Below are 27,297 nucleotides of genomic sequence, written 5' to 3'. Positions count from 1 at the left end.
ATACAGTACACTTCAAAGGTAATTCCATCTTGGTTTATTGTAACTCCGGGACATAGAGTCTTAGAAGGGGGAAACGAACTTGCTGATCGACGAAATTGCAGGTTGATTCAAAGTGTAGTAAACTGCTAGAGAAACCGGTGGAAATTATGGCGCTTCTTACCAAGTCTGAAATAGTTAAAATCTTGAGAGATTAAACGAGTACAAAAATGACGAGCAAAAATGTATTAAGTCGGTACCAGTACGGACCTGGTTATGTTTTATAAATTATAGGTCCGTGTGCCGACTCGGAGCCATTCATATGCATATATACATGTAACTGTGCACAGATACGGGAAAACTTAAGTAATATATAGTGAACAATCATCATTATTGCAATGGTGCATGCACAGGTTCCACTGTAAGAGTATATTGCTCCGATCCTTATAAACTTCATATACGGTATAGACGCTTATAATATGTCATAACTATTGTTTTTGCTGAATATTACCATATGAAGCAAACACCAATCAATATTTTAAAGAAATTGCGAGCTAACAACTGCAAATCTCATAATTAAGTTTTTACCCAATTGTCAGTATTTATAATTACTTTTTGCTTCTACATATGTACAGTACTGTACATATCTGACTTAAAATTTGCGGACCTTGGGTTAAATTGCAGTCTTATATAAGTATTAAACGTAAAATGTTTTAATACCACTTCGTTAATGATTAGACCTATATAAAAACTAAAAAAGTTTTCCTGATAAAACTTGGTATTTGCATACTGAATAAAATCAATACCACGTGACTCATTAGTATGCGCGTACAACTACGGGATAGAAATTTTGAATCTGTGACGTCACGCGCCTTTGATCAGTCGAGGATTCTGCATTAGAGGTGCAATTAATGACAAAATAACAGTGTTTTGAATGAATTTTATTTAAATTCGCTGTAGATTAAAATGGCTAGTTACGATAGAAGTGACGAAGAAGAAATGGAGGAGAATATGGAAGTTGAAGGCGCTGAAGGTAGGTGGATTTATTTTGGGAAGATCAATCACCGAATCCAATCGCCATTGTAAGAATAATTAATTAGGACAGCAAAAATTAAGATATAATTTTGAAGAGTTAGTTTTGATCTTACGGAATTAAATTAGTTTGAAGTATTCTCTGGCCAAATATTTCACGAATTTGCAGGTTTAATTGCTATTTGGTGGCTTTGTTTTCATTGTGGTTTCGGCACTTTCGCATGCCGTCTTTGTCAATAAAACGCGACATCATTTCAGTTTCGGTTTTGACTAACTTAGAAGAGACCGAGAAACAAATTTCGAATATTGTTTAACTAATCAACATAACTGGCACGTTTCGGCTGTGATTTGGACCTCAAAATATGTTTAAAAGTTGCATTTGAGAAGTTTTTGGTGATATTTTGAGCATCTATATTTAGATTTATCCAAGTCGGTTAGTGCGCGTGCGCAATATAAATATAGGTCAACATGCCGGGTTCTACTTTCACTTGTAATCTGTGCTACTTAGTCTTAAGAATGTGGTATCTTCAAACTAATCAAACTCATTGTTTAAAAAGAAGAATGTATTAATTAACGCTGCATGACATTGTCTGCAATGCTGAAAATAGCTTTAGTCACAATTGAACTTATACGTACAAAATGTTTTAAACATAACATCGACTTAATACAGTACTTATCACATGTAGTACAATGCAAATGTTATGATTGTATCATAATTTTCTTGTAGGTCTAAAACTCTTGTAAATTTTTTAACCTTTTTTGATGTATTTAATGTTTAAGTGCATAATCATGTACTATGTTAGTATAAATTAATGATATAACTTTTTAGCCGCTATGGTAAAAATGATGATTTTTTTAGGTATTAAATAAGCCATCATAAGCATACTGTATTCAACATAACCATCATTAAAAATAAATATTGCAGATGACACCACTCAGTCCTCATTTCCCCCCGGGAGGGGAGAGGACCGTCAATCCCGTAAGTCAGGGAGGAACTGTGCAGGCTTACCTTTACCGGGCTTGCATCATCTAAATTCACCAGTCGCCAGTTGTAAACCAAACAATTAGTTAACCAATCATAGGATTATATTTTGTTATAAAATAATAGCTCTTGGTAGAGTTTATTTATCGAGTGTATGAACTAGAGAACCTCCCCCAAACTGTCTTGTCAAGCTCTAGTAATTGACATATTGCTTTTTCAGATTTATACCCCTTGAAAATATCAAACAAAATCATGATATCTTTAATCCAAGTGTATGTGCATTTGTTTTTGTAGGTTTATCCCATGACTAGAAAATGGTTCCGTTGGTTAAACAGTTGTGAATTTTTATATAATAGTGGTTCTGCACCATGTAATCTGGTTTGGTGACTGGTTAATTTATGATCCAGGCTTATAAATTTGAAACAAGTCTGTGATGCCCTTGGCATTTTTTTGAAGTTGCTATTACATGTAACTTGATTTGGCTTTGTTTTCTTGATATTTTAGCTTCATATAAAGTTATTTTTTTATTTTTGTATGAAATTTCACAAATGCCAGGACAAGAAGTTTAAGCCTTGCACACGATGTTTCTCCTTCAAAGAGATTATTATTAAGCCAATGTCCAAGCTTTTGTATGGTAAACCAGTGGTGTATGGCTGCCTATTTTATCATCATGATTTCATCCTGTCATCAATGCATACACATTTACCCCAGCAGTTTATTTAAGTATGTGGTCAGTTTCTTGTAAAATGTGGAAATTGCATGCTAGTTTATAAGCTGTATCCTTCATTTATTTTGCTACCCGAAGGAAGAGCATGGAATTGCCGCTTTTCCATCCTGTAATATGTCCATAAATGTTGGTATGTCAGCCCTGATGAATAAATGTAAAACGACCATACTGATGAGATTTCAATGAAACTTGATGCTCTACCTTATTTCATTGTAGAATTATATCCACCTCTTACTTTTACAGTATGCATTTATACTGGAGCTGCTTTCACCTGTCCATAAAAATACCACAACTATTTACCTATCAATATATATATGTGTGTGTATAACAATTGCTGCTTTTTCGTGGACAAAAGGCTTTAGAGGAGCATACATTGTTTTCAGTGATACATTGTTTGTTTATTGTTATGTGCTGCAGTCATTCTTTTTTGTTTTTTTGGTGGGGAGGGGGGTAAATAAACTTAATACAGTCTATTCTTGATATTAGCAGAGCTAGTTCAAACTCTGAATTTCATATAGCAGGGCTTGAACATTTTAAATTTATGCCGAAACCTAATGTAATAATTTGGGTTTGTACATATAAAAGTCTGATTTAAATACTGCTGTATGGCGTTCATGGTATTAATATCTGCACTGCAGCCATTGCTGAATTTGGCCTTACTTGTTTTCAAATTTTTGTTTTTCAATGTTGATCTCATCAATTCCAAAAAAAGAAGAGTAGTTAAATGTCGACAAAGGTGAAAGATGCATGCTGATATTTTGCTTTTCCTAAGTCAAATTAGGTGGCTTGGAGCCAATGGGAAGGTGATTTATTGTTTTATCAGACTTGTAGTCCCCCTGGGATGGAGATTTATTGTTTTATCAGGCTTGTAGTCCCCCTGGGATGGAGATTTATTGTTTTATCAGACTTGTAGTCCCCCTGGGATGGAGATTTATTGTTTTATCAGACTTGTAGTCCCCCTGGGATGGAGATTTATTGTTTTATCAGACTTGTAGTCCCCCTGGGATGGAGATTTATTGTTTTATCAGACTTGTAGTCCCCCTGGGATGGAGATTTATTGTTTTATCAGGCTTGTAGTCCCCCTGGGATGGAGATTTATTGTTTTATCAGACTTGTAGCCCCCCTGGGATGGAGATTTATTGGTTTATTGCATGCTTTGCATGTTTTCTTTCGCTCTCAATTTAAAACACATGTATCTGTGACTTATCTACAGCTTAAAGATTGTAACCAAAACAGAACTTACATAAATAAAACTATTGTAATGTCTCTGTTGTTTCCATCTTTATAATTGTGTACATGACATTGTATGCGAGCTATAGTTAAGCAGATATGATGAACAGTTACTGAATGTGAAAACATTGTCTTAAGCTTACTATACATGTATAGTTGAAAGTATGAAAGAAAACGTTAATTTTTTTTGCCTTCAGATGACGTTGAAGATGATGACGCTGAAAAGAAAGGAAAGAAAAGAAAAAAGAAAGATGGCAGTGGGAAGAAGAAAAAGAAGAAGAAGAAGCATCACCATGATGATGATGTAAATTAGCCACTTGTATTACAATTTACAAAATCCTACCTGCTTATCATTTTGGACTTACTATTATGTGAAATTTGGATGCTTGGTGACATTGTATTATTTTGTATCATATGAAAGTTTTAATGATTAGAGGAATAATTTATGTTAATGTTATACTGGTAAAAAATAGCAAATATGCGTCTGGTTTGTATAACATGAGAAAAATCACAAGTTTGGGTCTGTTTTAAAAATAAAGCTTGCAAACTTAACATGATGTAACCTTTCAGTTTATGAAACATTTGAAAAATCATGACTGAAGGTTGTTGTTTTTTTAAATCTCTAGGTTTTATATTGCAATACAGCAACTGGACATATTTATATTCTCTTCCTTTCCCCTTCAGGGCTCGGATGGTGAGAAACACAAGAAAAAGAAGAAAGATAAAGGCATGGCAGATCTTGGAACACCTCGAGACAGACCGAGGGTATTGGATAAAACCTTCTTAGTATTCAATGGTCATAAACCACATGTCCACAACCGGTGTTTTTCTCATACTAACCTTTAATTTTAATTATGAAGTTAATGCTTATAAAAGTTAACATCAATATTCAAACTTTCTTCTTCTCTGCAGCCTGGACAGGAAACATCAGCAGATATTGCTGCCAAGTTTGGCCTAGCCAACATTGAGCTGGAATACACAGCTGAAGATTTTGAGGCCCTAACAAACTACAAGCTGTTCAGAGAACATATTCAACCGCTACTGGTTGATCAGAACCCCAAAGCGGCACAGGTAAATACTGTTATTAAAATATTACATGCTCTTACTATTACAATTCAAACCTATATATCAGGCTGGAAAAACACAACAAAGAAAAGAAAATCAAGGATAGTTCTCTCCATTCAACATCTTTGAAATAACGCAGTATACGCTAAGGCGAGATACCCTGCAGTGTCAAAAACTTCAAAACAAAGATATACAGTTGCAGGTTCATTGATTTCTGAATCTAGTTTTATGGTTCTTTCTATGCTTTGTTCTGTAAACTTGTTACATATGTTAGTATGTTTGTTAAATAAATGCAGGCTATATGTTTTTCTGCTTTCTGAAGCCTAAACCTACAACCAATGACGCAAACATAGAATCAAGTTTGTCATGGCCTTGTTGGTAAATGCATGAGAATGATATGTTTTGTTGATTTTCAGGAAATTCCCATTCCCATTACAATTGATAGTTGCTTTCATGTTGATGAATGTTATTCTAACAATATATTTTGTAGGCCAAGCTGATAAACCTTATAGCAGCCAAATGGCGGGAGTTTGCCCAGGCAGCTGGTCAATACAAGAAGAATAAACTCGGGGTGGTAAGCCCAACTACTGATGGTACTGAGAAACATATACCTGCAGAGCCCGAGACGCCCGTACAGGCAAAGGAGTCAGGTATGTTGAAGTGTTGTAAGAATTATCAAGTAGAAATGATTAATCATTCAAATACACTATAATGCCAAGAAATCTGGTACTTTCGTTGGTTTTTGAGCCAGTATTCCTGACATCTTGAGAGTTGGTTGAGATGCTTAATCAGCATTATTACGGACATCAACAGGACAATGAGCACTTGCATATCTATTGATTCCGTGGTATGAACGAACCAAAATTAAATTATCAAGTTATTTGTCAAAACTCCCGCTGAGGTTTTGAAAGATGTAGTATGAGTTTTAACTTGCTAAGAACTAAAGGTGTTGAAGATTAAGACGTATTCATTTGACCATCATGGAAAGAAGAATTTCAACATGTTTGAACACTTTTCAGATGAAGACACTGCAGAAGACTATTACACTGAGGAGAAAGCCAGCACAGGCAAGAAAAAACGAGGTCGAAAACCTAAGGAGCCGAAAATTGAACCTGAAGAAGAGATCGAAGAAGAAGTTGAAAATGAGGAGTATGTTGAGGAGAAACCTAAACGACGTAGGGCAGCTAAGAAATCCAAAAAAGCTTTGGATGCTATGGAGGGTTGGTACTCTTGCCTTGTTTATTGAAACACAGCATCTGTTTAAATGTCAGTTATGTTTTATTCAGATTAATTAATTCTGTATTAATAATGCTAGTTAAACATACAACCAAGTGGATTAATGCCAAGGATTTAATTGTTTATTTTATTCCTATTTCTTATAGTCTGTTTCTAAAGGCTGAAAACCTGATTCTTAATGTGGAATTAGGCTTATACCTGATTCTAAATGCTGAATTAGGCTTAAACCTGATTCTAAATGCTGAATTAGGCTTATACCTGATTCTAAATGCTGAATTAGGCTTAACCCTGATTCTAAATGCTGAATTAGGCTAAAACCTGATTCTAAATGCTGAATTAGGGTTAAACCTGATTCTAAATGCTGAATTAGGCTTAAACCTGATTCTAAATGCTGAATTAGGCTAAAACCTGATTCTAAATGCTGAATTAGGCTAAAACCTGATTCTAAATGCTGAATTAGGCTTAAACCTGATTCTAAATGCTGAATTAGGCTAAAACCTGATTCTAAATGCTGAATTAGGCTTTTACTTGTTTCTATGTTTCTAAATGCTGAATTAGGCTTCAAAATTGTTTTTAAATGCTGAAACCTGGTTATGTTGCATTGCTGCATTTCTTATCATTCTTTTTATACCACTGAAGTTCTAAAGAAAGAAATTTTATTTTTACTTAACATTTGAAAATTGATCAATATGACTTGGATAAATTATTTTTAATGAACAATTATGATTTTCACTGATTTTCATTCCCAAACATTATCTGTTACAGAAGAAGATTTTGAAGAAGAAGAATACGTCGAGCTCGGTGCCAAAGGGAAGAAGAAGCGGGGCAGTGCTGGTAAAAAGAAGAAAGGGGCTGACTATGATGACGTGGAGGAGGAAGAGGATGAGGACTCTTACATGGTAGGGGACTGTTTTGGCCAATATTGGACCTATTCCCAGTGCAGTTTAGTCTATATTTGAAGTGAAACATTATAACTTTTTCCCAATTATGAGTAGGGACCTTTTTCCAAAATAGTTTTGGGTATCTGTTCAATTTACACACTGATGGAAGACACACAAGTTAATATATTGATTAGTAAAAGAGGATTGGTTTTGGGAAGGTTCCATATCTATGTATATAGATTCTGTCATGGTAAAATATGTTGTGGGATTCAAGAGTAAATTAATGTTTTCAAAATATCCCTAGAAGTTTAAAGACTGTTTGGTACCTTTTTCTTTTATCAACTTCAATATCTGTCAAAGAAACAAAGTTAAGCTCTTGTTGGCTTGGTGTTGGCAATGTCATGAAAACTTGAACCAAAGCCATTGCCTGAGACCTATCAATGCATTAAAATGGGACATTTTATACACATGATACCATTAATAATATGTATAGCAAGGCCCATAACTCTCACCTTTAATTATTGTATAGTTTGCCCATATTTTTACTGTAAGTATGACAATATACGAGCGATGGCAGTCTAATGTTGACACATTCATTATGTAGCTGGCTCACCAATCTCGTGAAAAATTCAATGGTGATTATTAAACTATAATGAATGAATGTTGCTTTAGGATGCCAAGAGCAGTGGTAAGAAGAAGAAGGGGAAGTCTGTGGCTCCAATCAAGATCAAGCTGTCTACGAAGAAGAAGCGCCGAAGAAAGGGGAGTAGTGTAAGTATATGTGGATATGTTGATGTGCTAGGCAGGTTTAAGGCAAAAGGAAAATAATGGTTAGGTTCTTAGACACTGTCGCATTCATTTTTTACTCCCACCTTTGTTAATTTTATAAATTTTGTATTATTAGCCATAGAAAGTATTAAAATAATTATTATGAGATTATTCTGTAAAATTTGCAATGAAGTCTATGTCCGTTTTACTTTTTTATTTTTAGCTTGATAACATATAATTAATTTGAAAATCCATGAATGAATAGTGATTAAATAAATTGAGAAAATGAAAAGAAACAAATATAATATCAATATTTTTTTTAAATGAGTGTCTAAGAAACTAAAATTAATTTTTCTTTGCCTTGTCTGACTAGTTGCACACATAGATGCATATATTTTGACAGTGTGATGAATAGGTCAGTCATTCAGCAGGGATCAGGCTACATGGAAATTTGAGAAAACAAAGCTTAGCTTGTATATTAAACAACTCCCAATATCGGCATTGGGAGAAGTTGTTTTAATATGAAATTGGTAAAAAATGTTTGATTAAACAATTCTCCTTAATTTGGGATGAACTTCTTTCTGTTTTCAATATCTAGCTTGATTCCTTTGCCGAAAATGGTGAAAAAGTGCTTTAGTCTTATAATACAGTTCATTGTGTGCATGGAATATTGATTTGTTTGTGTGTTCATGCTGTAAACCTGTGCTGGAATGTAGCACAAGCCCAAAAGCCCAGCACTGGTAGAACGCTTTCTGTGCTTGCTCAATTTTAGGATTTATATAGCCAGGCTTGTTGGAAAAGATAAAGTCAAGCACTGGTATAAGAATTTAGCCTTGTTTATCCAAATGTCAAATTTTGATAACTCCATGAGTGCACATGAGCAAATTTTATGACGCTCACAATACAGTATGAATGCACAAAACAAATGTGATCGATCCTTGTATTTTCATTTTAAATAATTATTGATCATAATAAAACATATAAAATGTTTTGCAGCTAATGTCAGTGTTTGAGCTGTTTCATTTATTTAAAAAGAAGATAGGTCTTGACCATGATTATCAAACATACATGACAAGACTTCAGTTACATGAAATACTTTTAAGTGGTTACTTAGTGAAATTCAATGCTAAATTTACACCATTTGTTCGCATATATACCTTGCATTCTAATGGAATTTTGTGAGGGTTGAGTATTTGTAAATAATTGGAAAATTGATCAGGTCATAAATTTAACGTCAAACAATTAAAATCAATATATCTTTATGTATCAGTGGTAAGATAATGGAATCTTTGATTTTAACCCAGGGATATTGATCAAAATAAAAAATTTGCAACTCGAAGGACATTTTGAAATTCAAGTAATCTGCAGTAACTGCAGTTGATTTCAAAATAATTTATTCATTTATTCCCATAATAGGATGACGGTGATGGTGGTGGCAACAACACCTCTGACGAGGAGTTTGAACGGCAACTAGAAGAAGCTAGTCTGATTGCCGAACAGGAGAGAGAGGAAAAGCCGAAGCGTGTAAAGAAGGGAAAGAAAGCCGGCAAGGGCAAGAAACGTTTGAAGCTGAGTCGCTCTTTTGGAGGGGAGGAAGATGGTTATGAGGTAAGAACAATAAAATCTTCTTGCCATTTATGAGCCTACAAGGTTAAAGAGAAACAAAAATGTGTTGAAAGGGAATGTATGCTGGTTCGGTTAAGATACAGCTTAAGCTAAGTCATTTGTTGCGAGTAGAAGATCAGGATAATTATGATGTAGGAAAATTGCACAAAATTTGGCATGCGAAAGGCTGAAGTGCCAAAAAGGAATGAAATCTATTGGTTTTTGTTGAAAATGGACATTATGGTCTGCAAGCATGGTGTTTAAATGTGTATACCATTCTTTACAAGGAAAATGTTTGTTGAAATTTGCCATTCAGCTGACCAAACAGAACTTATATACTTGGCGTGGCAATGGGCGAGTTTGTAGCGTTATTGACTCTGAGTCAGATGGTACTGGGTTTAATCCCAAACTCTAAACTTTGACAATGCTTGCTACAGGTTATCACACAGCAATGATCAACAGTTCTTAATCACATTTACAAAGCATATTTTAAATCTGGACATATTTTTAATGCCACAGTATATGAGTGACTTTTCATTCATTGTGACTGTAATTCTTACCTTTACAGACAGAACACCAGGATTACTGCGAGGTGTGCCAGCAGGGAGGGGAAATCATCCTGTGTGACACCTGTCCCCGGGCTTACCATCTTGTGTGTCTTGAGCCCGAATTGGAGGAAGCCCCGGAGGGAAAATGGTCCTGCCCTCACTGCGTATGTGTATTGTTAGGTTTCAGTAGTCAATTGAGAGTTTGAAGAAGCTGCAGCCAGTTTCAAAAGATTTGGTCAAATTTGCACCAAATGATATGCTCAGAATCTATGAGATTGAGAAATATGTGCAGCTGATGTTATTGAAAATATAAAGTGAAAAGGCAGTGGATTTGAAGAATGCAAATGTTTAATTCTCAGCGAATGTTCGAATATTTTTTTTCAATCTAGAACAATTTCATGACCAATTGTTTGCATATCTACTAAACCCCAGTATTACTTCTACTTTGTTTGTCTAGAAAATTGAAGTGTAGACTTAACCATTCAGGAAACTGAAGGTCCTGCCATCCCAGAGGTTGAAGATGACGACCACAATGAGTTTTGTCGCGTTTGCAAAGACGGTGGAGAGCTGATGTGTTGTGACAGATGTCCCTCATCTTACCACCCCCACTGTCTCAACCCCCCAAAGAAAGAGGTTCCCAAAGGGGAGTGGATATGTCCCAGGTGTTCATGCCCGCCAATGAAGGCAAAGGTATGACAATTGCTTACATTTCTGAAATGTGAATGTGGCTCAATTTTGACCCCATTTTAGGTGGAGAAAAAATTCTTTTTTTTGAGTTTTTTTGTGTAGTTCATACAGAAATGTACCAAGAAGTGTACTCATTTGGTATTGTGGATCTGCCAAGTGAAATTATGATAGAAATCTATATTTACGTAAAGAGTCACTGTGAGTTTGTAATACTTTACAAATTAAAAATTCTATCAGCCAACATTGATTTGTTATATTTCTTGGGACATCAGAACTCAGATGATTATATAATCCACCCTTAATATTAATTTTTATTTACAACGATTTTCAACCAATGTTTCCTTGTAGGTGGCCAAGGTCCTGACGTGGAAGTGGACGGAGCCCCCGGAGCCGGAGAAAAAGATGGAGGAGATGGACCACACTCATGAACACCACCTCGAGCCCAAGTCAACACCGGTATGTTATAATAGTTATACATCAACAAGTATAAGCCTGAGTTCCTAGAGACATGTTTTCTTTTACCACTTGAATTATGTTACTTAAGGTGTTGTTTAATGTATCCAATATACTGATACAGAGATTAGCTCGTCATTTGGTCCAGCTGTAAATCTTGATGCCTGGTGACATACCTTGACAATTTTGGTATCATTTGAAAGGGAAGTTTGTGCTTAGACTGAAAACACATTATGGGTACAGTTATTGAAGTTTGTATTTGGTTATTCCTGCCAATTTAGCCTGAATCAGTCCACGGCTTTAGAGTTATCAATCTGATTTATTTCTGAGATATGTGCCATTGATTTTTATTTCTTCACTTTCGCTCCGAGAGTAAGAACAAAGGGAGACAACAATTGATAAAATTGCTGTCAACATGTATACAAGTTGTTTCCCCTTGATAAGTTAACATCAATGAGAATAGAATATTAAAGTATCCAACAGAAAATGACTTAAGTGAGCATATTGTATTCTAAATAGCTCTAAGTCTTTACATCAGAGAGGCTTGATGAATTTTAGCAAGGGCTTATCAATGAAGCAAATCACTGATATTTAATAGCTTATTAGAATTACACATTTATTGTTGCCCTGTCTTGGCCTAATGACTTGGCCAAATGACCGTAATGAGTGTTATTGTTATTGATTTCAACAGAAATTGGATGATATGAGCTGACCTTTTTGTAAAGCCAAAAGGCTCATTTATAATATTGTTTTCAGTGTCTGATTTAGATATTCTTGTTGTTTATTCTTGCTTTATATATTCTTTCAGTACTCCTAAAACCATTTCAATTCTTACCATAATAATAGGAGGCCACCAAGGCATCCAAAATTCACATAATTGTCCATGAATTTTAAATACTATCAGTGTATTATCATAATAAAAAATGTGTTTTTATGGCTAAATGACTTTCTATTCTGTTGCAGGATCACAAGCCGGAGAGGGAGTTCTTTGTGCGGTATGTGGGGCTGTCTTTCTGGCACTGTGAGTGGATCTCAGAACTTCAGGTACAGATGATCTCATTTGTTTTAATTTGTATTCTCACACAGAATATTTCTTCTGGTTTGTGTCCAATTTTCAAGCCTTTGTAGACAGTATCACTATGTTCCTCCAGGTAACAAACATGCAATGGATTTGAAAAATTTCCATTAGCTGAAAATTTGTACAACAACAGCAACAACAACAAAAACCATTCTTGCATTGGGGATTACAAATTACATCAGCAAGTAGATGCTATCTAAAAATTAGTGGGGTTATAATCATTAAAGTACGGAAGCAGCAGAAACAAAGTTTATTAAATACAATCAAGTTTTCATTAATTAAATTCAAATATCAAACTAAGATGATTTACAGATATAGCACTACAATAATGTAATGTTACATAAGACCAGAATTAGAATATACTAACTATGAAGCCATAGGTTTTAATGTTAATTAGTAATACTAAATGCTTTAAAGAAAAACACAGTATAGTCATGCTCTTAAATCTTTCAGTTGGATGTATACCAATCAGCTCTTATCCGGATGTACATGCGTAAAAATGACATGGATGAACCCCCGCCGTTAGAGGACGGTAGTAGTTGGGGAAATAAGGAGAAGCGCAAACACGCTGCTGATCAGGACACAGATAACCTTGAAGATAGATTCTACAAGTACGGTGTGCGGCCTGAGTGGCTCCAGATACATAGGATTATCAACCACAGGTGAGGACCTGGCCTCAGTGTCTCGATTAAATATTCACATATTTATTGGCTTTATAAATGGTTTTTATTTACATAATTTCTTTAAAACATTAAGAATTAAATCAATGTGGGTGTATGTGTTTTTTTTGTCTAACCATACTGATAGAAAAAGCATTGAAATGTTATATTATTTAATAATGAACATTTATGTGTTTATTTAAACTTGGTGGAAAAAAATAGAAAGAAAAGAAATAAAACACTATGAAAGACCCAAAAAATATTTCTTCTATTTACTGTTACAATATTATACAATTACATGTTTCTGAAGTGCCTAAAAAGGTTCTGGTGACGTGTAACCTGCTTCCTTTTGATGTGGCGATACCTGATTTGAAGGTTAAGTTGATCACTATGATTGATCATTATAGTAATAATGTGTGTTTATGCCCCTTCAGAGTTGAACACGGTCAGACTAGTTATTTGGTAAAATGGAGAGACCTAAACTACGATATGGCAACATGGGAGCCCGAAGACAGTGAAGTGCCCGATTTCAAAGCTTCAATAGATTACTATGACAACCTCAGGTAATGAAAGCTATTTGATTGGTACTGAAAAATTAATTTTATTGTTGGGCTTAGACGCTGCATAAGTTTTAATGAATTATACATCAGCATTGTTCCAACGAGAGTGACTTAGTTTAAGTTCTCATAACTAGCGTCACAATTGTTGTAAAATATATAATGAATAAATCCACAAGAATGTTTGATTATTATTTCCCTGTCGAAACATCATCTACTTGAATGGTTCAGATATGTGTGCTCTGTATTGCAGGAGGGTGATGTTGGGTGGTCCGGCGGAAGAGAAGCCGCGTAAGAAGAAGGGCAAGAAGAAGAAAGGGGAGGAAGAAGGCGTGGATTCTCCTCGACCTATGGGCATGCCGCCTGCATATCCAGTCACTGATGTCAGTATAAAACCCTTAATACTCCCGCCCCCTGTTAAAAGACTGCAACCCTCAAACCTACTACACCCCCACTGTAATAAAAAGGTTTAAACGATCAATACTGATCCCCCTTCCAAATAGTCGAGCCTTATACTTAAGCATATGATTTTGTGTAATTTGAATGTTAAACAAAAATGCACAAGTCTGTTACATTATTATATGATAGTCTATATTCTTAATGTTTTACACAAAGTAGACTAGCCCAAAGACTCGTTTCTCTTTGGTCCATAAATACGTGCATACACTCGTAATCATGCTCTGTTTTAAGAGCAACTCTTTTTGTATGCTAGTATCAAAAATCTTTCTCTTTCCACCTCCACAGATGCGTAAGCAGCTACCTGATGACCCAGATTACCTTAAACAAACTGGTGGCAAACTACACCCGTACCAGCTGGAGGGCCTCAACTGGCTGAGATACTCCTGGGCCAACCACACAGACACCATCTTGGCTGATGAAATGGGCCTCGGAAAGACTATTCAGACCATCTCATTCCTTTCTTCCTTGTATAATGAAGTAAGTGGGTGGTGAAGCATTTTAAAAGTTGTCAAATATTCACATTTTACTTTATGCACATGATAAAAGGGCAAAAACATTTAACTATAAAGTGAGGAATATAAACCGTTTTATAGACTATGTAATCGGTCTGTAAGTGTTTTATGATATGCTTTAATAATTAATTTTCATCAAGCTCATTTACACTACACATTTGAAATCTATGCCCCTTAATACAATTTCAAAATTTCTGGTCCTTTGTGTTTATCATAGCATACATGTACATTTGCACTTATGACACATCCTGCTACGCATGCAGGCTAGTTATCAAATATCACGTATTGCTAGTGATTATTTTCCTTGGGCCGTCATGTGACCGCATTTGACCAATGAAAAGGATGAAAATAAATGAATAGAAATTTCAGTGCTAAGATACTTCATAAGGTTTGTGCAACTTCAAAATCTACATATATCATCCACAGGGCCACTGTAAAGGTCCGTTCCTGGTGTCGGCACCACTGTCAACCATTATCAACTGGGAGAGAGAGTTTGAGTTCTGGGCTCCTAATCTTTATGTGGTCACATACACAGGAGACAAAGACTGCCGTGCAGTCATAAGGTAAACTACGGGCTGAACTGTTGCTGATTGGCATTTTGTTTTCAATACATGTCTTGAATAATATTTTTTGAAAAAAAAACAAGCTAAAAATAATTCAAGCAATCTGATGTAGTAGGGCACAAACAGGGTTTACTCTTGATAGATCTTTTTTTAATTTTAATGCATTATTATGTTTTAATAAACTTATTTGACTTTATTGATCTGAGCTAAAAAAAGTGTATGATTTGTGTACAGTTAAATTTTGTTTTTACCTCTATCAATTATAAACCTATTTGATGTCCTTTTTACTTTTAAACCGTTAAAGATATTCAAATAAGACACATTGTGAGAGAATGTGCACACATGCATTGCAAGGCTTTTATAACTCCTGCTTTACTTAGTGGTGAGTTATGCCCCTAGTTTAGCTAAGAAAACCCCCAAGACTAACAGCGTTTGTAATGTGGCATTCTTATGATTTTTCCAGAGAAAATGAATTTTCATTTGATGAGGGAGCTGTACGTACAATAGGCGGTAAAGCTTCGAAAATGAAGCAGGGTAGCAGTGTGAAATTCCACGTCCTTCTGACGTCGTACGAGTTGATCAGTATTGATACAGCGACCCTTGGATCTATAGACTGGGCAGTCTTAGTTGTGGATGAGGCTCATAGGCTGAAGAATAACCAGTCTAAGGTATGGAAAAAGTGTTATTAATCTGCGGGGGCGTGACATTTCATTGTTCCACTATAACCTTAAACCTGTTCAAAATCTATCACAGGAATAGGTTTCTTTAAAAATGGCCCTGCTTGTCATTTTTAAGTATTGACAGATTTTAACTGGAAAATGTTTTTTACAAGCAATCAGTGTATTCTTGACACTGCTTATTCATAAAGGAATGATAAATATGAAAACACAAGTTTGAGATAAAGTGAAAACATATTTACTGTCTATACACTTGCAAATAACCACTTTCTTTATGCTGTGAAATGACTTAACAGGTGTGTTACATACTAGTTACTTTTATCATGAGCACAAATGACTATCGTTTCAGTTTATTCCGTAACTTATCCAACTACATTACTTCAGTTTTTCTGTTTTTTTTAAATATCATTTTTTCCCTATTTTAACCAACTTCCATATAACAAGTTTTCCACATCTATATTTCAGTTTTCTGTATCTGTCAAACTACCCTGTAACAGTTTTTTCAGTATGCACATTTCAGATTTCCCGTATCTACATTTCAGTTTTTTCTGTATCTACATTTTAGTTTTTCCGTATCCTGTCCAACTACCACATTGCGTACAAGCTGCTATTGACAGGGACCCCACTACAGAACAACCTTGAAGAGTTGTTCCATCTGCTCAATTTCATGTCTCCGGATAACTTCAAGTAAGTCTTTCCCCTAATGAGTTGTTAATGAGGTCTCACAACAAACTGCCTTCAGGGGTCATGTTCAATATCGTTCTATCCTTATCATTGGACATGCTTCAGTGATTCCATTTAGCCTGTTGGCCAATTAGTTATCCTGTCCAATCAAAATTAAGTTAAATCTAATGTCATATATTGTATATGGGCCCTGATAACTAATTTGTCAAGTAAGTTTATACTAATTTCTTATAGCTTGATTGTGACAAAAGCTGATAGCTTATAGAAGCTCTTGAGTCTACTTTCTGGGTAGAAACCAGTGCTGGTGTCCATTTTAAGAGGCCATGAGAAAAAAGCCCAGATGGGGTTCATACACACAACCAAGAGGACACCTATACCAGTAGACAACTCTCGCCCTCTGAAATTTGTCAAGTTAAAGATTGGTTGAATACAGCCCTAGGACTATGATCGAGAGCTGAAATGCAAAACGGATTAAACTCATATTTTTGTATGGAGTTTTATCACATGCTTACCCTTGTTTTCGGTGTAATATACCCATTAGGAATATATTTATCTCACACTTGTGTAAGATAACGTATCAGACATTTCTATTGGCTAGACTAATCACACGTGACCTAGACATCCCTCCGCATTGTTTGTAAACAAAGTGGTTTAAACGCTAAATACTTACCTCAATAATGAAGCTGTAGGACTTCCGGGAGACAAATGGCTAACGAATCATAGTGCCAGAAAGCATCTTGTTCAAAACCTTTCTGATAACAATGTTCCGCCAACTAGATAATTCAGATCACTAGTCACAGAAAATTCCAGTCAACAAATACAGCCACATTTAAAAGTGACAAACAACACAAGAACATTTCAAACATCTCCATTTTTACAAACACCAGCAATGTGCAATCAATGCCATTTGCTTGCCAGTTTAATCAGTTGTCGGTTACCAAAAACACAAATTCCGCAGCAAATGCTTCCTGTTACACATCCCATGACGGCTAGAACATCATGTTCTCTGGAAACATTCTTGGTGGAACTTTTTCAACATCAACATCTAAGCAGTACAGAGTAAGGCTTCGCTGTAATCCTCTGCATGCTGTGAAACTTCATGTACACTAAGAAAAGCTGCAAAACCATCGTAGAAAGCGACAGCGAATAACTTTTAAATCCATGCACACAGTAAATCTTGACAGACTGATATAGGTCACATAATAAACCGCGTAAATGCATATACTCTCGGTGTGACGTCATTAAAATGTGTGCTTATTGGGTTTTCTTGTTAGAATTGTTCGTTATTCATGTTGTTGGATGTTTTACTACACATTTTGATATTTGTGACTTGTTAAGCGCTTTATCAGAATTAAAACCTGGTAACTGCTAGCTATTTTTGTGATTTTCATTTGGAACTATTTGTATGGGGCATCGTTGACATTCCACTCTGAGTACTTTGGCTGTCAAACAATGAGTTCAGAAAGTGTAACTAAATTGGTAATAAAACACCATTTAAAGCTGCTAAAGCATGTGATTAAAAAGATCTGGCACTCATTGTCATTTTATACAAGATTTTTATTAAACTCGTCAATGAAAGTTGTTAGTAAGCTCGCCAGAGGCTCGCTTACTAACAAATTTCATGAACTTGTTTAATAAAATCTTGTATTAAATGACAACTCGTGTCAAATCCTATATATACTCACCTTGCAAGTTACCCTGGAATTGATATTTTATTGAGTATTCATTGTTTCAGTGATCTACAGCACTTCCAGAGTGAGTTTGCGGACATTTCCAAGGACGATCAGGTTCGGAAACTCCACGACATGCTGGGCCCTCACTTGCTGCGTCGTCTGAAGGCTGATGTACTCAAGGGAATGCCCGGCAAGAGTGAATTCATTGTCAGAGTGGAGCTTAGCCCTATGCAAAAGTAAGTTGACATCATTTTGTGTATCTTGTGAAATTGAAGGTTTTATTAAGAACTCCTCTTATCATTCAGTTGTAAACATGTGGTAAAAAGTTGCAACAACTTGAACAATATTTGGATGATTGTTTTTTGTTTTGGGATAAATGAAGTTATTTGAATGTTTGAAAAAGGACTTCCTGGATTCTGGAGATCTGCGTTCAAGTAGATTTTAGCTCATCTTTTTATTAAAAAAAAAGTTGAGGTATTATCATAGCTTTGTTGTTTCCAACTTCTTTGTCATGCAAAAGTTAAGCCTTGGCCATAACATGCGCAGGATATTGTAAAAAAAATCTAAGTTCATATTTTGCTAGAAATTATGCACACATACAGCAATGCAAAAATCTTTGACTTCAGTAGTTTTTAAGTAGTGCTCCTTATTCGACTGAAAAACAAGAGAGGGAAGTTAACATTTGCCCCATGGCACTCTCGTTGATATATATAAATGTTATTAGTTGTAGTAAAATCTTATTACCCAATGATTATTAACATTTCAGGAAATACTACAAATATATTCTGACACGTAACTTCTCAGCCCTAAACATCAAGGGCGGTAATTCTGTTTCCCTGCTCAACATCATGATGGACTTGAAGAAATGCTGTAATCATCCGTACCTCTTCCCAACTGCACAACAGGTAAGAACACTGGATTTAGGTAGTTGATACTAGTGTTTGAAAATCGGACTCCATTTGCTATCGATAATCGATTCGAATCGGACCAAGCATTTCGATTTACTATCAGACAATAATTGAAAGTTCATAACATCAGTAAGGAATACATTATTTATACATGGTATCACAAGCATTTAAATGGTTAAACCTGGATTCAGTACGTGTGATGCTATAGACATGCTTTTTGCAACAGAAAGTAAATTTCCATAACCCCTTTCTGTCTTTTAACAACTAAACGAAAAAAAAACATTACAACACAACACATACTTAATAATTGCACATTATACTGCAAAATGATGCACACTGGTACATTTAAGTATCTTAATATTTTATCCGTGTAAATGCATATTAAATTTTTGTGAACCTGTTAAATTTAACATTTCATTAGAACATCTTAATTTTGTAAAACTTTCAACAAAAAAGTAATTTAGTTAATTACACACCAAACCAAAAAAGGTTTCAAAATCAGAATGCATTGAGCCGGGATCCCGGATATTTACAGGAAAGACCGGACCCACTACATCATAGAGACAGGTTATTGAAGAATGTTTTATGAAATATATAAACAATTATGATTAATTTGTAATTTTAGGAGAGGTTGTAAGTTTTTAAGCAAAAGTGTTTACATTCACCGCATTTCATGATTTGTGTAAGAGAGCGTGACCGTAAGAGAGTGACATCTCTTGTTTAAATGAACTAAACGAGAATTTACCTGAAATAAGAATTTACATTTACTCGACTTTAACGACAAGACAAAAAAATACGTAGTTACCGGAAGTAACATTAGCGACATCGATTTTGGAAAACCACTATCGATTGTCGCCGACATAGCATTGTCAGGACGATTTATCGATTGTACTGGATAATCGTTTCATTACTAGTTTATATTGATATCTTTAAGCTCCATTGGGTCTAAGGCTTATCACTTACAGAATCACTGTTAGGTCCATTTCCTTGGTAGAATCAGTTCTGATGTCTTTTTTATACAGTCCTAGAAAGTTCTACTGGTGGGTATGGAACATGTGACAACCTCTTTAGTGAGAGGCAGACATCTGAACAGCTAATACCAGTTGAAAAAGAATTACAGGTTCTTATTGAAACATGCCTCCAAGCATTCTTAGATTCTTTAGATGTCATATACATAAAAAACGTTTTTTTATCCAAGGATGATGTTTTTCCATTTTTATAAACATTCAAAACTCGCTATGTCAAATTCATTGGGACCCTGGGAAATACTTTGAGATAACAAACATTCGATATTACTGAAAAACAGAACCTGTGTAACTAAACCAAACACTTTCTAAATAAAATCCGACATAACCATACTATTGAGATAACAGAGTTTGACAGCGGGTTTTGTCTGTTGTTTGAAAATAAAACAGATTTTACACTTTTAAAGTGTTCTTATCAACTAAATACATAAATATTTTGACAAATAACCTAGCAATGCTTAATTTTCAGAATACTCTTGCAAAACTGCTTTTATGAACAAATTACCTGATATTATAGGAGGCTCCTCGCACGCACAATAATGCATATGAAGGCACAGCCTTGACGAAGGCGTCTGGCAAGTTGATTTTGGTATCCAAAATGATGAGTAAGCTGAAAGAGGACGGGCATAGAGTACTTATATTCTCACAGGTGAGTGAATCAATATAAATGCAGGCCTCATCCAATAGGATGATTTTTGCGAAATAGAAATACATGGATGTGATTTGTCCGTAGATTTCAGCGGGTCTAATGGCTACAGTTTGCTTTTTGGTGTAACTTATTTGTTGTAAGTATTGACACTCCAGTTTGTTTCAAATTTGAAGTCATAACAACCCTCAAAAGGGCCTCTTAAAAGCCAACTTTGCTTTTGTGGCAGGGTGCTTCACACCCTTTTACCCCTATCTCATGCCTAAAGCCCTGTTCAAACCGCTCGCTGATATGGTTTCAGCCCTCCAGCTGCCAGGTCAATCTCATCCCTGACATATGCTTTCAGTGAGTACCTAATAATACAATTCCGGCATTTTTTTTACAAATATTCTCTATTTATTTTTTCGCAAACAGATGACAAAGATGTTGGATATTCTAGAAGATTTCTTGGAACACGAGGGTTACAAATACGAGCGTATTGATGGCGCTATTACGGGATCTCAGAGACAAGACGCCATTGACAGGTTTAATGGTATGTGTGACATATGAAAACCATAAGAAGTAAATGTTGCTTTTCATGGTCAGTGGGTGCAGGAAAAAATGATAAAAAAAAGTAAGGGGAATGGTAAATCTATATTGTGTTGATGATTTTTAAGCTAGTTTTTAACCTTGGCTGTAACTCCAAAACCTTCCAAGATATTCTTATGAAACTTGGTACACATGTTTCCAGGTACAGTACATACATGTATGACAAGCCACATAATTCTAGCTTTAATAATTATTGCATCAGGAGCAGAACTTTTTACTGTCATGTTTATTTCCTTATCCAGCTCCTGGAGCAGAACAGTTTGCATTCCTGTTATCCACAAGATCTGGTGGTCTGGGCATCAACCTGGCTACAGCCGACACCGTCATCATTTACGATTCTGATTGGAACCCTCACAATGACATACAGGTGAGCATTTTGTAATGTAGGATTAATTAGATCACATGAGATTTTTAATAAGAGCCAAGACTTTCTCACTTGTGGCATAGCAACTTGTGGTTGCTATTGTAAACATTACTCTTGCATCAACATAAGTATTGCTCAACAAAAGATAAAAAATAATTTATATTATTGCCAATAATTTATGGGCACACAACATCTTCAGTAACATAGCATTAAGTATGAAAAGACTAAAAACAGAATTGGAACATAGCAAACAAGTATAATTCTCAGAACAATGAGTTTTGCAGTGTATGTTTTGACATGAATACACATGTTATTTGATGTTTCAGGCATTCAGTAGAGCCCACAGGATTGGTCAGGCAAACAAGGTACTCATCTATCGGTTCGTGACGAGGAATTCAGTGGAAGAGAGAATCACACAGGTAGGCACTCACAAGAATTTTCAACTTTTTTTCTTAGCAGTTCAAAAAAAGTTCAATTGAAGTAGTAAGGTGTTATAAAATGTGTTTCCCAACCTACCCATAGAAATTCCAGCCCACTTTAATTTGTCCGGCTATGGCAACAGAATAAGTGTGGTAATGTCTTTTGACCTGTCTAGAAAAACTGGATCCAGCCTACACCAATTTGCACACTAATGTGAACAAACCAAAGCACATCCAACACCTTTGGGAACACAACTGTGACATGAGCTTGATCAATAACTCTTTTTGAATAGCTTTGTCTTTAAAGTAATGACTGTAAGTAAGGGTATTTTTTCAGTTTCAACCACAATATTTTAGTATTTATGTTTCTTTATTGAACTGTCTGCAGGTAGCAAAGAAAAAGATGATGTTGCAGCATTTAGTGGTACGACCAGGAGTTGGCAACAAGACAACTTCCATGTCTAAACAAGAGCTGGATGATATCTTGAAATTTGGAACAGAAGAACTGTTTAAAGAAGTGGAGGGTATGAAGACTATTTTTCTAAATAACTTATTTCAAAAGACAACTGTCAGGCGCAACAAACAAAGATCGAATTAATATTTTAGCGCGGAAATTTTTGCACCAAAACTATAGCAAAATAAAGCAACCAATCAGAATTGATACAATATTGATTACCTACGGAAGTGACTACCTGTAAACTTTGACATATTCGAGGTGAATAATTAAATATTTTATAGTTTATGTAAAATAATTAAGTGTCATGAAATGTAATGGTATAATTGTTTTGCACCTAAACGTTTCTCTTAGTGATTTGTCAACAGTTATTAAATATTGCATTAATTTCCATGTAAAGTCTTTTAAACAAATAGACTTAATAACAGAAGTTAGTAAAGACTTTTGAAACTTATATTTCCTGAGGGTATTGTAAGCTTGTCTGTTTTTGAAGATAAAATGGTCAAGGATTTTTGGTTGCATTGATGTCTGTTTTAACATTTGCCATATCTAACAAATCATTAAAAATATACAAATGAAACTTGGTACACATGTTGCCAGAGACAATACATACAAGGCTCTATACTCTGGCTTTAATATTTGATGAGTTAATGCTTCATGTTTAACTGAAGAATTGGGGTTTATTTATGCCAAGCTATAGTATATGAATTCGGGCTTGCTCTTCCAAAAGTCTAATTTCAATGACTGTGACATGAAGCATGATGTCTGTGAATGAATTTCAGATACATGTAGACTACATTAACTGTTGATATTTTGTTTAATTATTTGGTGTCTTATCATTCCTCAGGTGATGATGATGAAGAAAAGCGTATTGTGTACACTGACGAAGCTATCTCACAGCTTCTGGATAGATCTAAAGAAGCCCAGGAAGAAAAGGAAATAGCTATGAATGATTACTTTGACTCATTCAAGGTGGCTGCCTACAATGTCAAGGAGGGCGAAAGTGATGTAAGTATTAGCTTGGTAGAGTTGCTTGCATTTGCATTTAAGTAACTTTACGTTCCACCCAAATTATCAGGCGGCAATTTTGTGAAAAAGCTTGTTTGGTAAAAGACAGAAGGCCGGGCTCCCTAAGTGGCGTAGACTGCGCTATGTTCCATAAAAAATGGTGAAGGAATAGTTAAGTTATCCAGCATATCATTTATGACATAGCTTCTCATATTGTATACACACACTGCTACTGGGACCAATAATTATTCTTCAATTCTTTATTCTTATTTTACTATCTCAGGAGGAGGAACAAGAGACAGAAGTGTTGAAACAGGAGGCAGAGCATGCTGACCCCGCCTACTGGGAGAAATTGCTCCGTCACCACTACGAGCAGCAACAGGAGGATCTTGCCAGAACCCTTGGAAAGGGCAAACGAGTCAGGAAACAGGTCAACTATAATGATGCCACCCTTGGAACTCAGGACGACGTTGCTTGGAAGGAGACCATGTCAGATTATGATTCCGACTTCAGCCATAATGGGGAGAATGAGGATGATGATGACGAAGAATTCTTAGGGGAGGGCCAGAAAGACGGAGCTGGTGAGTGCATGATTTTACTTATGATTAAATGCAAACTTCCAGTTCTTACCATAATATTGAATGTTTCAAGGCATTGAATGGGATATTCAAGTTATGTATTGAACCTCTATAAAACTCATTATCTGTTCAGTCTGCCTGTCAAATTATCAAAGTCTTATTATAAGGAGTTTTATGTCCCTCTAATATCTGGAATACACAGACCCCCTAGACTAAATGCAGTATAAATATTTAGACTTTAAAAAAAGATACTGTTTTAAAAACATACGCTTATCAACATTTTAGCATGAAAAACATGCTTTAACATTCTTTAGCAAACTTTATGTAGGGAATGTTAATATAAGTGTTGAAAGTTCATTCTGTATGCAATTCTTTCCATCAATCAATTGTTCTTTTTCTTGTCCAGGCCGAAGCAAGCGCTCCGAGCGTCGTGAGAGAGACAGACCATTACCACCACTGCTGGCCAGGGTTAATGGACAGATTGAGGTCCTGGGATTCAATGCGAGACAAAGGAAAGCCTTCCTGAACGCTGTCATGAGATACGGCATGCCCCCACAGGATGCATTTAACTCTCAATGGTAAGTTACATATGTGAGAATGTTGTTTTTTATATGTGGTAGAGTTAGGCCCTCTTATTAAATGCCAGGTTTCGTAAGGCCTTTCTGAATGCAGTTATGAGGTATAGCATGCCCTAACAGGATACATTTAACTCTGAGTATATGTGAAACAATAGTTGGACGATATAATCATGTGATGGAGTTATGGCCATTGATCATATCCAAATAGTTTACCTTTAAGACTGCATGCAATGCTGTTTTTTATTGGAAAAAAAAAGAAATCAGTGTGATAATTCTGTCACATCATCATGTTATGTACCAACATACCAGGGTTTTTTCACAGAACTGCTGTCTGTTTCAGGTTGGTTCGAGATCTGCGAGGCAAGTCAGAGAAAGTATTCAGGGCTTACGTATCCCTGTTTATGCGCCACCTGTGTGAACCGGGAGCCGACAATGCGGAGACATTCGCTGACGGTGTTCCCAGAGAGGGGCTGTCACGGCAACATGTACTTACTAGGATTGGGATCATGTCATTGGTCAGGAAAAAGGTCAGATACATGTTATACATGCTGTTAGACAGTTATCTGTTTTTGTACAGTCTACCCATTTTACAAATTTTAGGAATCTTAAACAGAATTAGAAAGTTGAATGATCTATTTCTCAAGCAAAAACCTTGTTTGTATTATATGGTTTTTGGTACAATCATGCACATATTCCTTCTTTTAGATGACATCGTTTTTAAATGAAACAAAAATAATATTGTATACCCAGGCATAAAAAACCAACACATAATTGCAAATTTTGATACTACCATATTTTGTCCTTATTAACATGTTGTATAAGTATCATAGATATCTTAATGGTAAAACTTGTGTTTTGATTAAATGGCATTGCTACCTCTAATAAAGTCAAATGATGTGCACATAGATTGCTGAATATTATCTTCATTTGTAACTGTATATGACTGTATTTTCTTGTATTTGTTTTGATTTTGATATTATATGTGTATTATACAGGTACAAGAGTTTGAAGCTATCAATGGGATCAACAGTATGCCATATGTGAAAGCCACAGAGGCGGTTGAGAAAACAAAAGAAGAGAAAGATTCAGCTGCCCCCTCTCCTGCTCCTAACGCAGAGACCAAAGAAGGGGAAAAGGTGGAAAATGATAAGATGGAAACTGAGGATACTCAGAAGGCTGCTGAAGATGGAGAGAAAAAGGCTGATGGTGCTGAGAGTACAGATGGAGCTGGTGATGGCAAGAAAGATGAAGCGGAAAGTGGGAAATCGGAAGATGGGAAATTAGAAGATGGAAAATCAGAAAGTGAAAAAACTGAGGGTGACAAAGGGGAGGGAGATACCGGGAAAAGTGAGGGAGAGGGGAAATCAGTGCAAGAGGCTGGAAAGGAGAAAGAAGAGCAGATTGAGAAAAAACAAGACGAGAAAGCAGAGGAGAGTAAAGAAGAGAAGATGGAAACTGATGAAAAGGTATATCTTGCCGTACTAGTAAAATAAGAATAAAATAACAGTCAATTCTGTTTAGAGCTTACACTTGTATAATTTTATGTAAACCAGAAAGATAACCCTTTATTTGGACTAAGGAACCAGTTCAGAAGTTCAATAAATACAAAAATTGTATTGACAACGAATACTGAATTAATGATGAAAAACGACTATTGAATTAATGATGAAAACTTAAACATAAAAGTAATATTTTACTGTTATTCAATGTTTCATGGCTATTCATATAGTTGAATGATAAATATAAATTGGTTCTCGATTCTAAAATATAATTTAATACTTTCAGCCTGAGAAGAGTGAAGAGAAGGAGGGAGAATCCAAGGAGACAAAAGAAGAGCCATCAGGGGAGGCAACTAAACAGGAGCCCATGGAGACAGGGGAGGCAACTGAGGACAAGAAAACAGCTGGTTAGTATCAGAATTTTGTATTCTGTTTTTTGTCTGTTTATAAGTCCTGGTTGCATTGGTTTTAATCATTTTACAATGCAGGTATTGTTGCAGCATTTGGAAATTTCAACAAATGAAATGTCTTTAAAAATTGCAACTTAATGAAAAGCAAAAACATATCTCAACCCAGCACCCATAGTTCTTTAGCAACACAGTGTATTGGAAGCATGTATACCATTACCTGAATTTTGCAATTTTCACATTTTTTTTATTTTTATTCAGTGGTATATGTCCCAAAATGTTTGAAAAACTATTTTTTTTCTGCATTTTTTTGTTGATATATCATCATCATCATCATCATCAGCTCTAGTAATGGAGGCTTATCTGGTTGTAAAGATACTCTGAACTCTCATATGCAAACATGATAAACACTTTGTTTTTGTGAGAAAAATGTTAAAATAAGTTGGCATATAGTACCTCACTTATTTGTGTTCTGTCTGAAGAGATCCCATGTTATGATATGCAGATAACAGTATGATTAATTATCCTTGAAAATCAGGAAATTGTAAATTCTTGGAAAAAGTTTGAAACTAACGAGATGGAGTTTGTTTTTGCAGAGGGAGAAAATAAAGAAGAGGTGAAGGAAGAGAAGGATGATTCCAGTAAAGATGAAGTGAAAGGTCGGTACACATTCATCAGATTCGCTGTTGTATTGATGCAATTGACATTGCTACTTTGACGAAGGGCATTTTTATAGTCAGTGGTTGGATGCTGATGCACCCAGTGACTGGA

General features: G+C 35.5%; 1 protein-coding gene across 4 annotated transcripts in view; it reads left to right on the top strand.

Moving 5' to 3' along the window:
• The first annotated feature begins 846 nt into the window (after positions 1-846).
• Positions 847-27,297, top strand: part of LOC128202645 (chromodomain-helicase-DNA-binding protein Mi-2 homolog) — a 35,177-nt gene continuing 8,726 nt past the window's right edge. For 3 of the 4 annotated variants that reach the window (XM_052903659.1, XM_052903660.1, XM_052903656.1), the window contains exons 1-35: positions 847-1,009; positions 1,934-1,987; positions 4,145-4,251; positions 4,632-4,712; positions 4,860-5,018; positions 5,503-5,662; positions 6,032-6,232; positions 7,014-7,147; positions 7,802-7,900; positions 9,314-9,505; positions 10,071-10,214; positions 10,537-10,740; positions 11,086-11,193; positions 12,154-12,234; positions 12,722-12,930; positions 13,362-13,490; positions 13,738-13,867; positions 14,229-14,420; positions 14,882-15,018; positions 15,482-15,686; positions 16,261-16,382; positions 18,115-18,288; positions 18,819-18,957; positions 20,503-20,634; positions 21,046-21,163; positions 21,462-21,586; positions 21,910-22,002; positions 22,391-22,526; positions 23,304-23,464; positions 23,748-24,045; positions 24,449-24,620; positions 24,961-25,147; positions 25,616-26,086; positions 26,406-26,526; positions 27,123-27,185. In XM_052903659.1, the coding sequence (XP_052759619.1) occupies positions 943-1,009; positions 1,934-1,987; positions 4,145-4,251; positions 4,632-4,712; positions 4,860-5,018; positions 5,503-5,662; positions 6,032-6,232; positions 7,014-7,147; positions 7,802-7,900; positions 9,314-9,505; positions 10,071-10,214; positions 10,537-10,740; positions 11,086-11,193; positions 12,154-12,234; positions 12,722-12,930; positions 13,362-13,490; positions 13,738-13,867; positions 14,229-14,420; positions 14,882-15,018; positions 15,482-15,686; positions 16,261-16,382; positions 18,115-18,288; positions 18,819-18,957; positions 20,503-20,634; positions 21,046-21,163; positions 21,462-21,586; positions 21,910-22,002; positions 22,391-22,526; positions 23,304-23,464; positions 23,748-24,045; positions 24,449-24,620; positions 24,961-25,147; positions 25,616-26,086; positions 26,406-26,526; positions 27,123-27,185 (5,305 nt within the window). In that variant the 5' untranslated portion in view covers positions 847-942. The remainder of the gene's footprint in view (positions 1,010-1,933; positions 1,988-4,144; positions 4,252-4,631; positions 4,713-4,859; positions 5,019-5,502; positions 5,663-6,031; positions 6,233-7,013; positions 7,148-7,801; positions 7,901-9,313; positions 9,506-10,070; positions 10,215-10,536; positions 10,741-11,085; positions 11,194-12,153; positions 12,235-12,721; positions 12,931-13,361; positions 13,491-13,737; positions 13,868-14,228; positions 14,421-14,881; positions 15,019-15,481; positions 15,687-16,260; positions 16,383-18,114; positions 18,289-18,818; positions 18,958-20,502; positions 20,635-21,045; positions 21,164-21,461; positions 21,587-21,909; positions 22,003-22,390; positions 22,527-23,303; positions 23,465-23,747; positions 24,046-24,448; positions 24,621-24,960; positions 25,148-25,615; positions 26,087-26,405; positions 26,527-27,122; positions 27,186-27,297) is intronic. The other variant, XM_052903657.1, reaches the window with a different exon arrangement.

Source organism: Mya arenaria, chromosome 9 (assembly GCF_026914265.1).
Source record: "Mya arenaria isolate MELC-2E11 chromosome 9, ASM2691426v1".
Classification (NCBI taxonomy): Eukaryota; Metazoa; Mollusca; class Bivalvia; order Myida; family Myidae; genus Mya; species Mya arenaria.
Note: the sequence above shows the minus strand (reverse complement) of the source record. Positions and strands in the feature narration are given on the sequence as shown.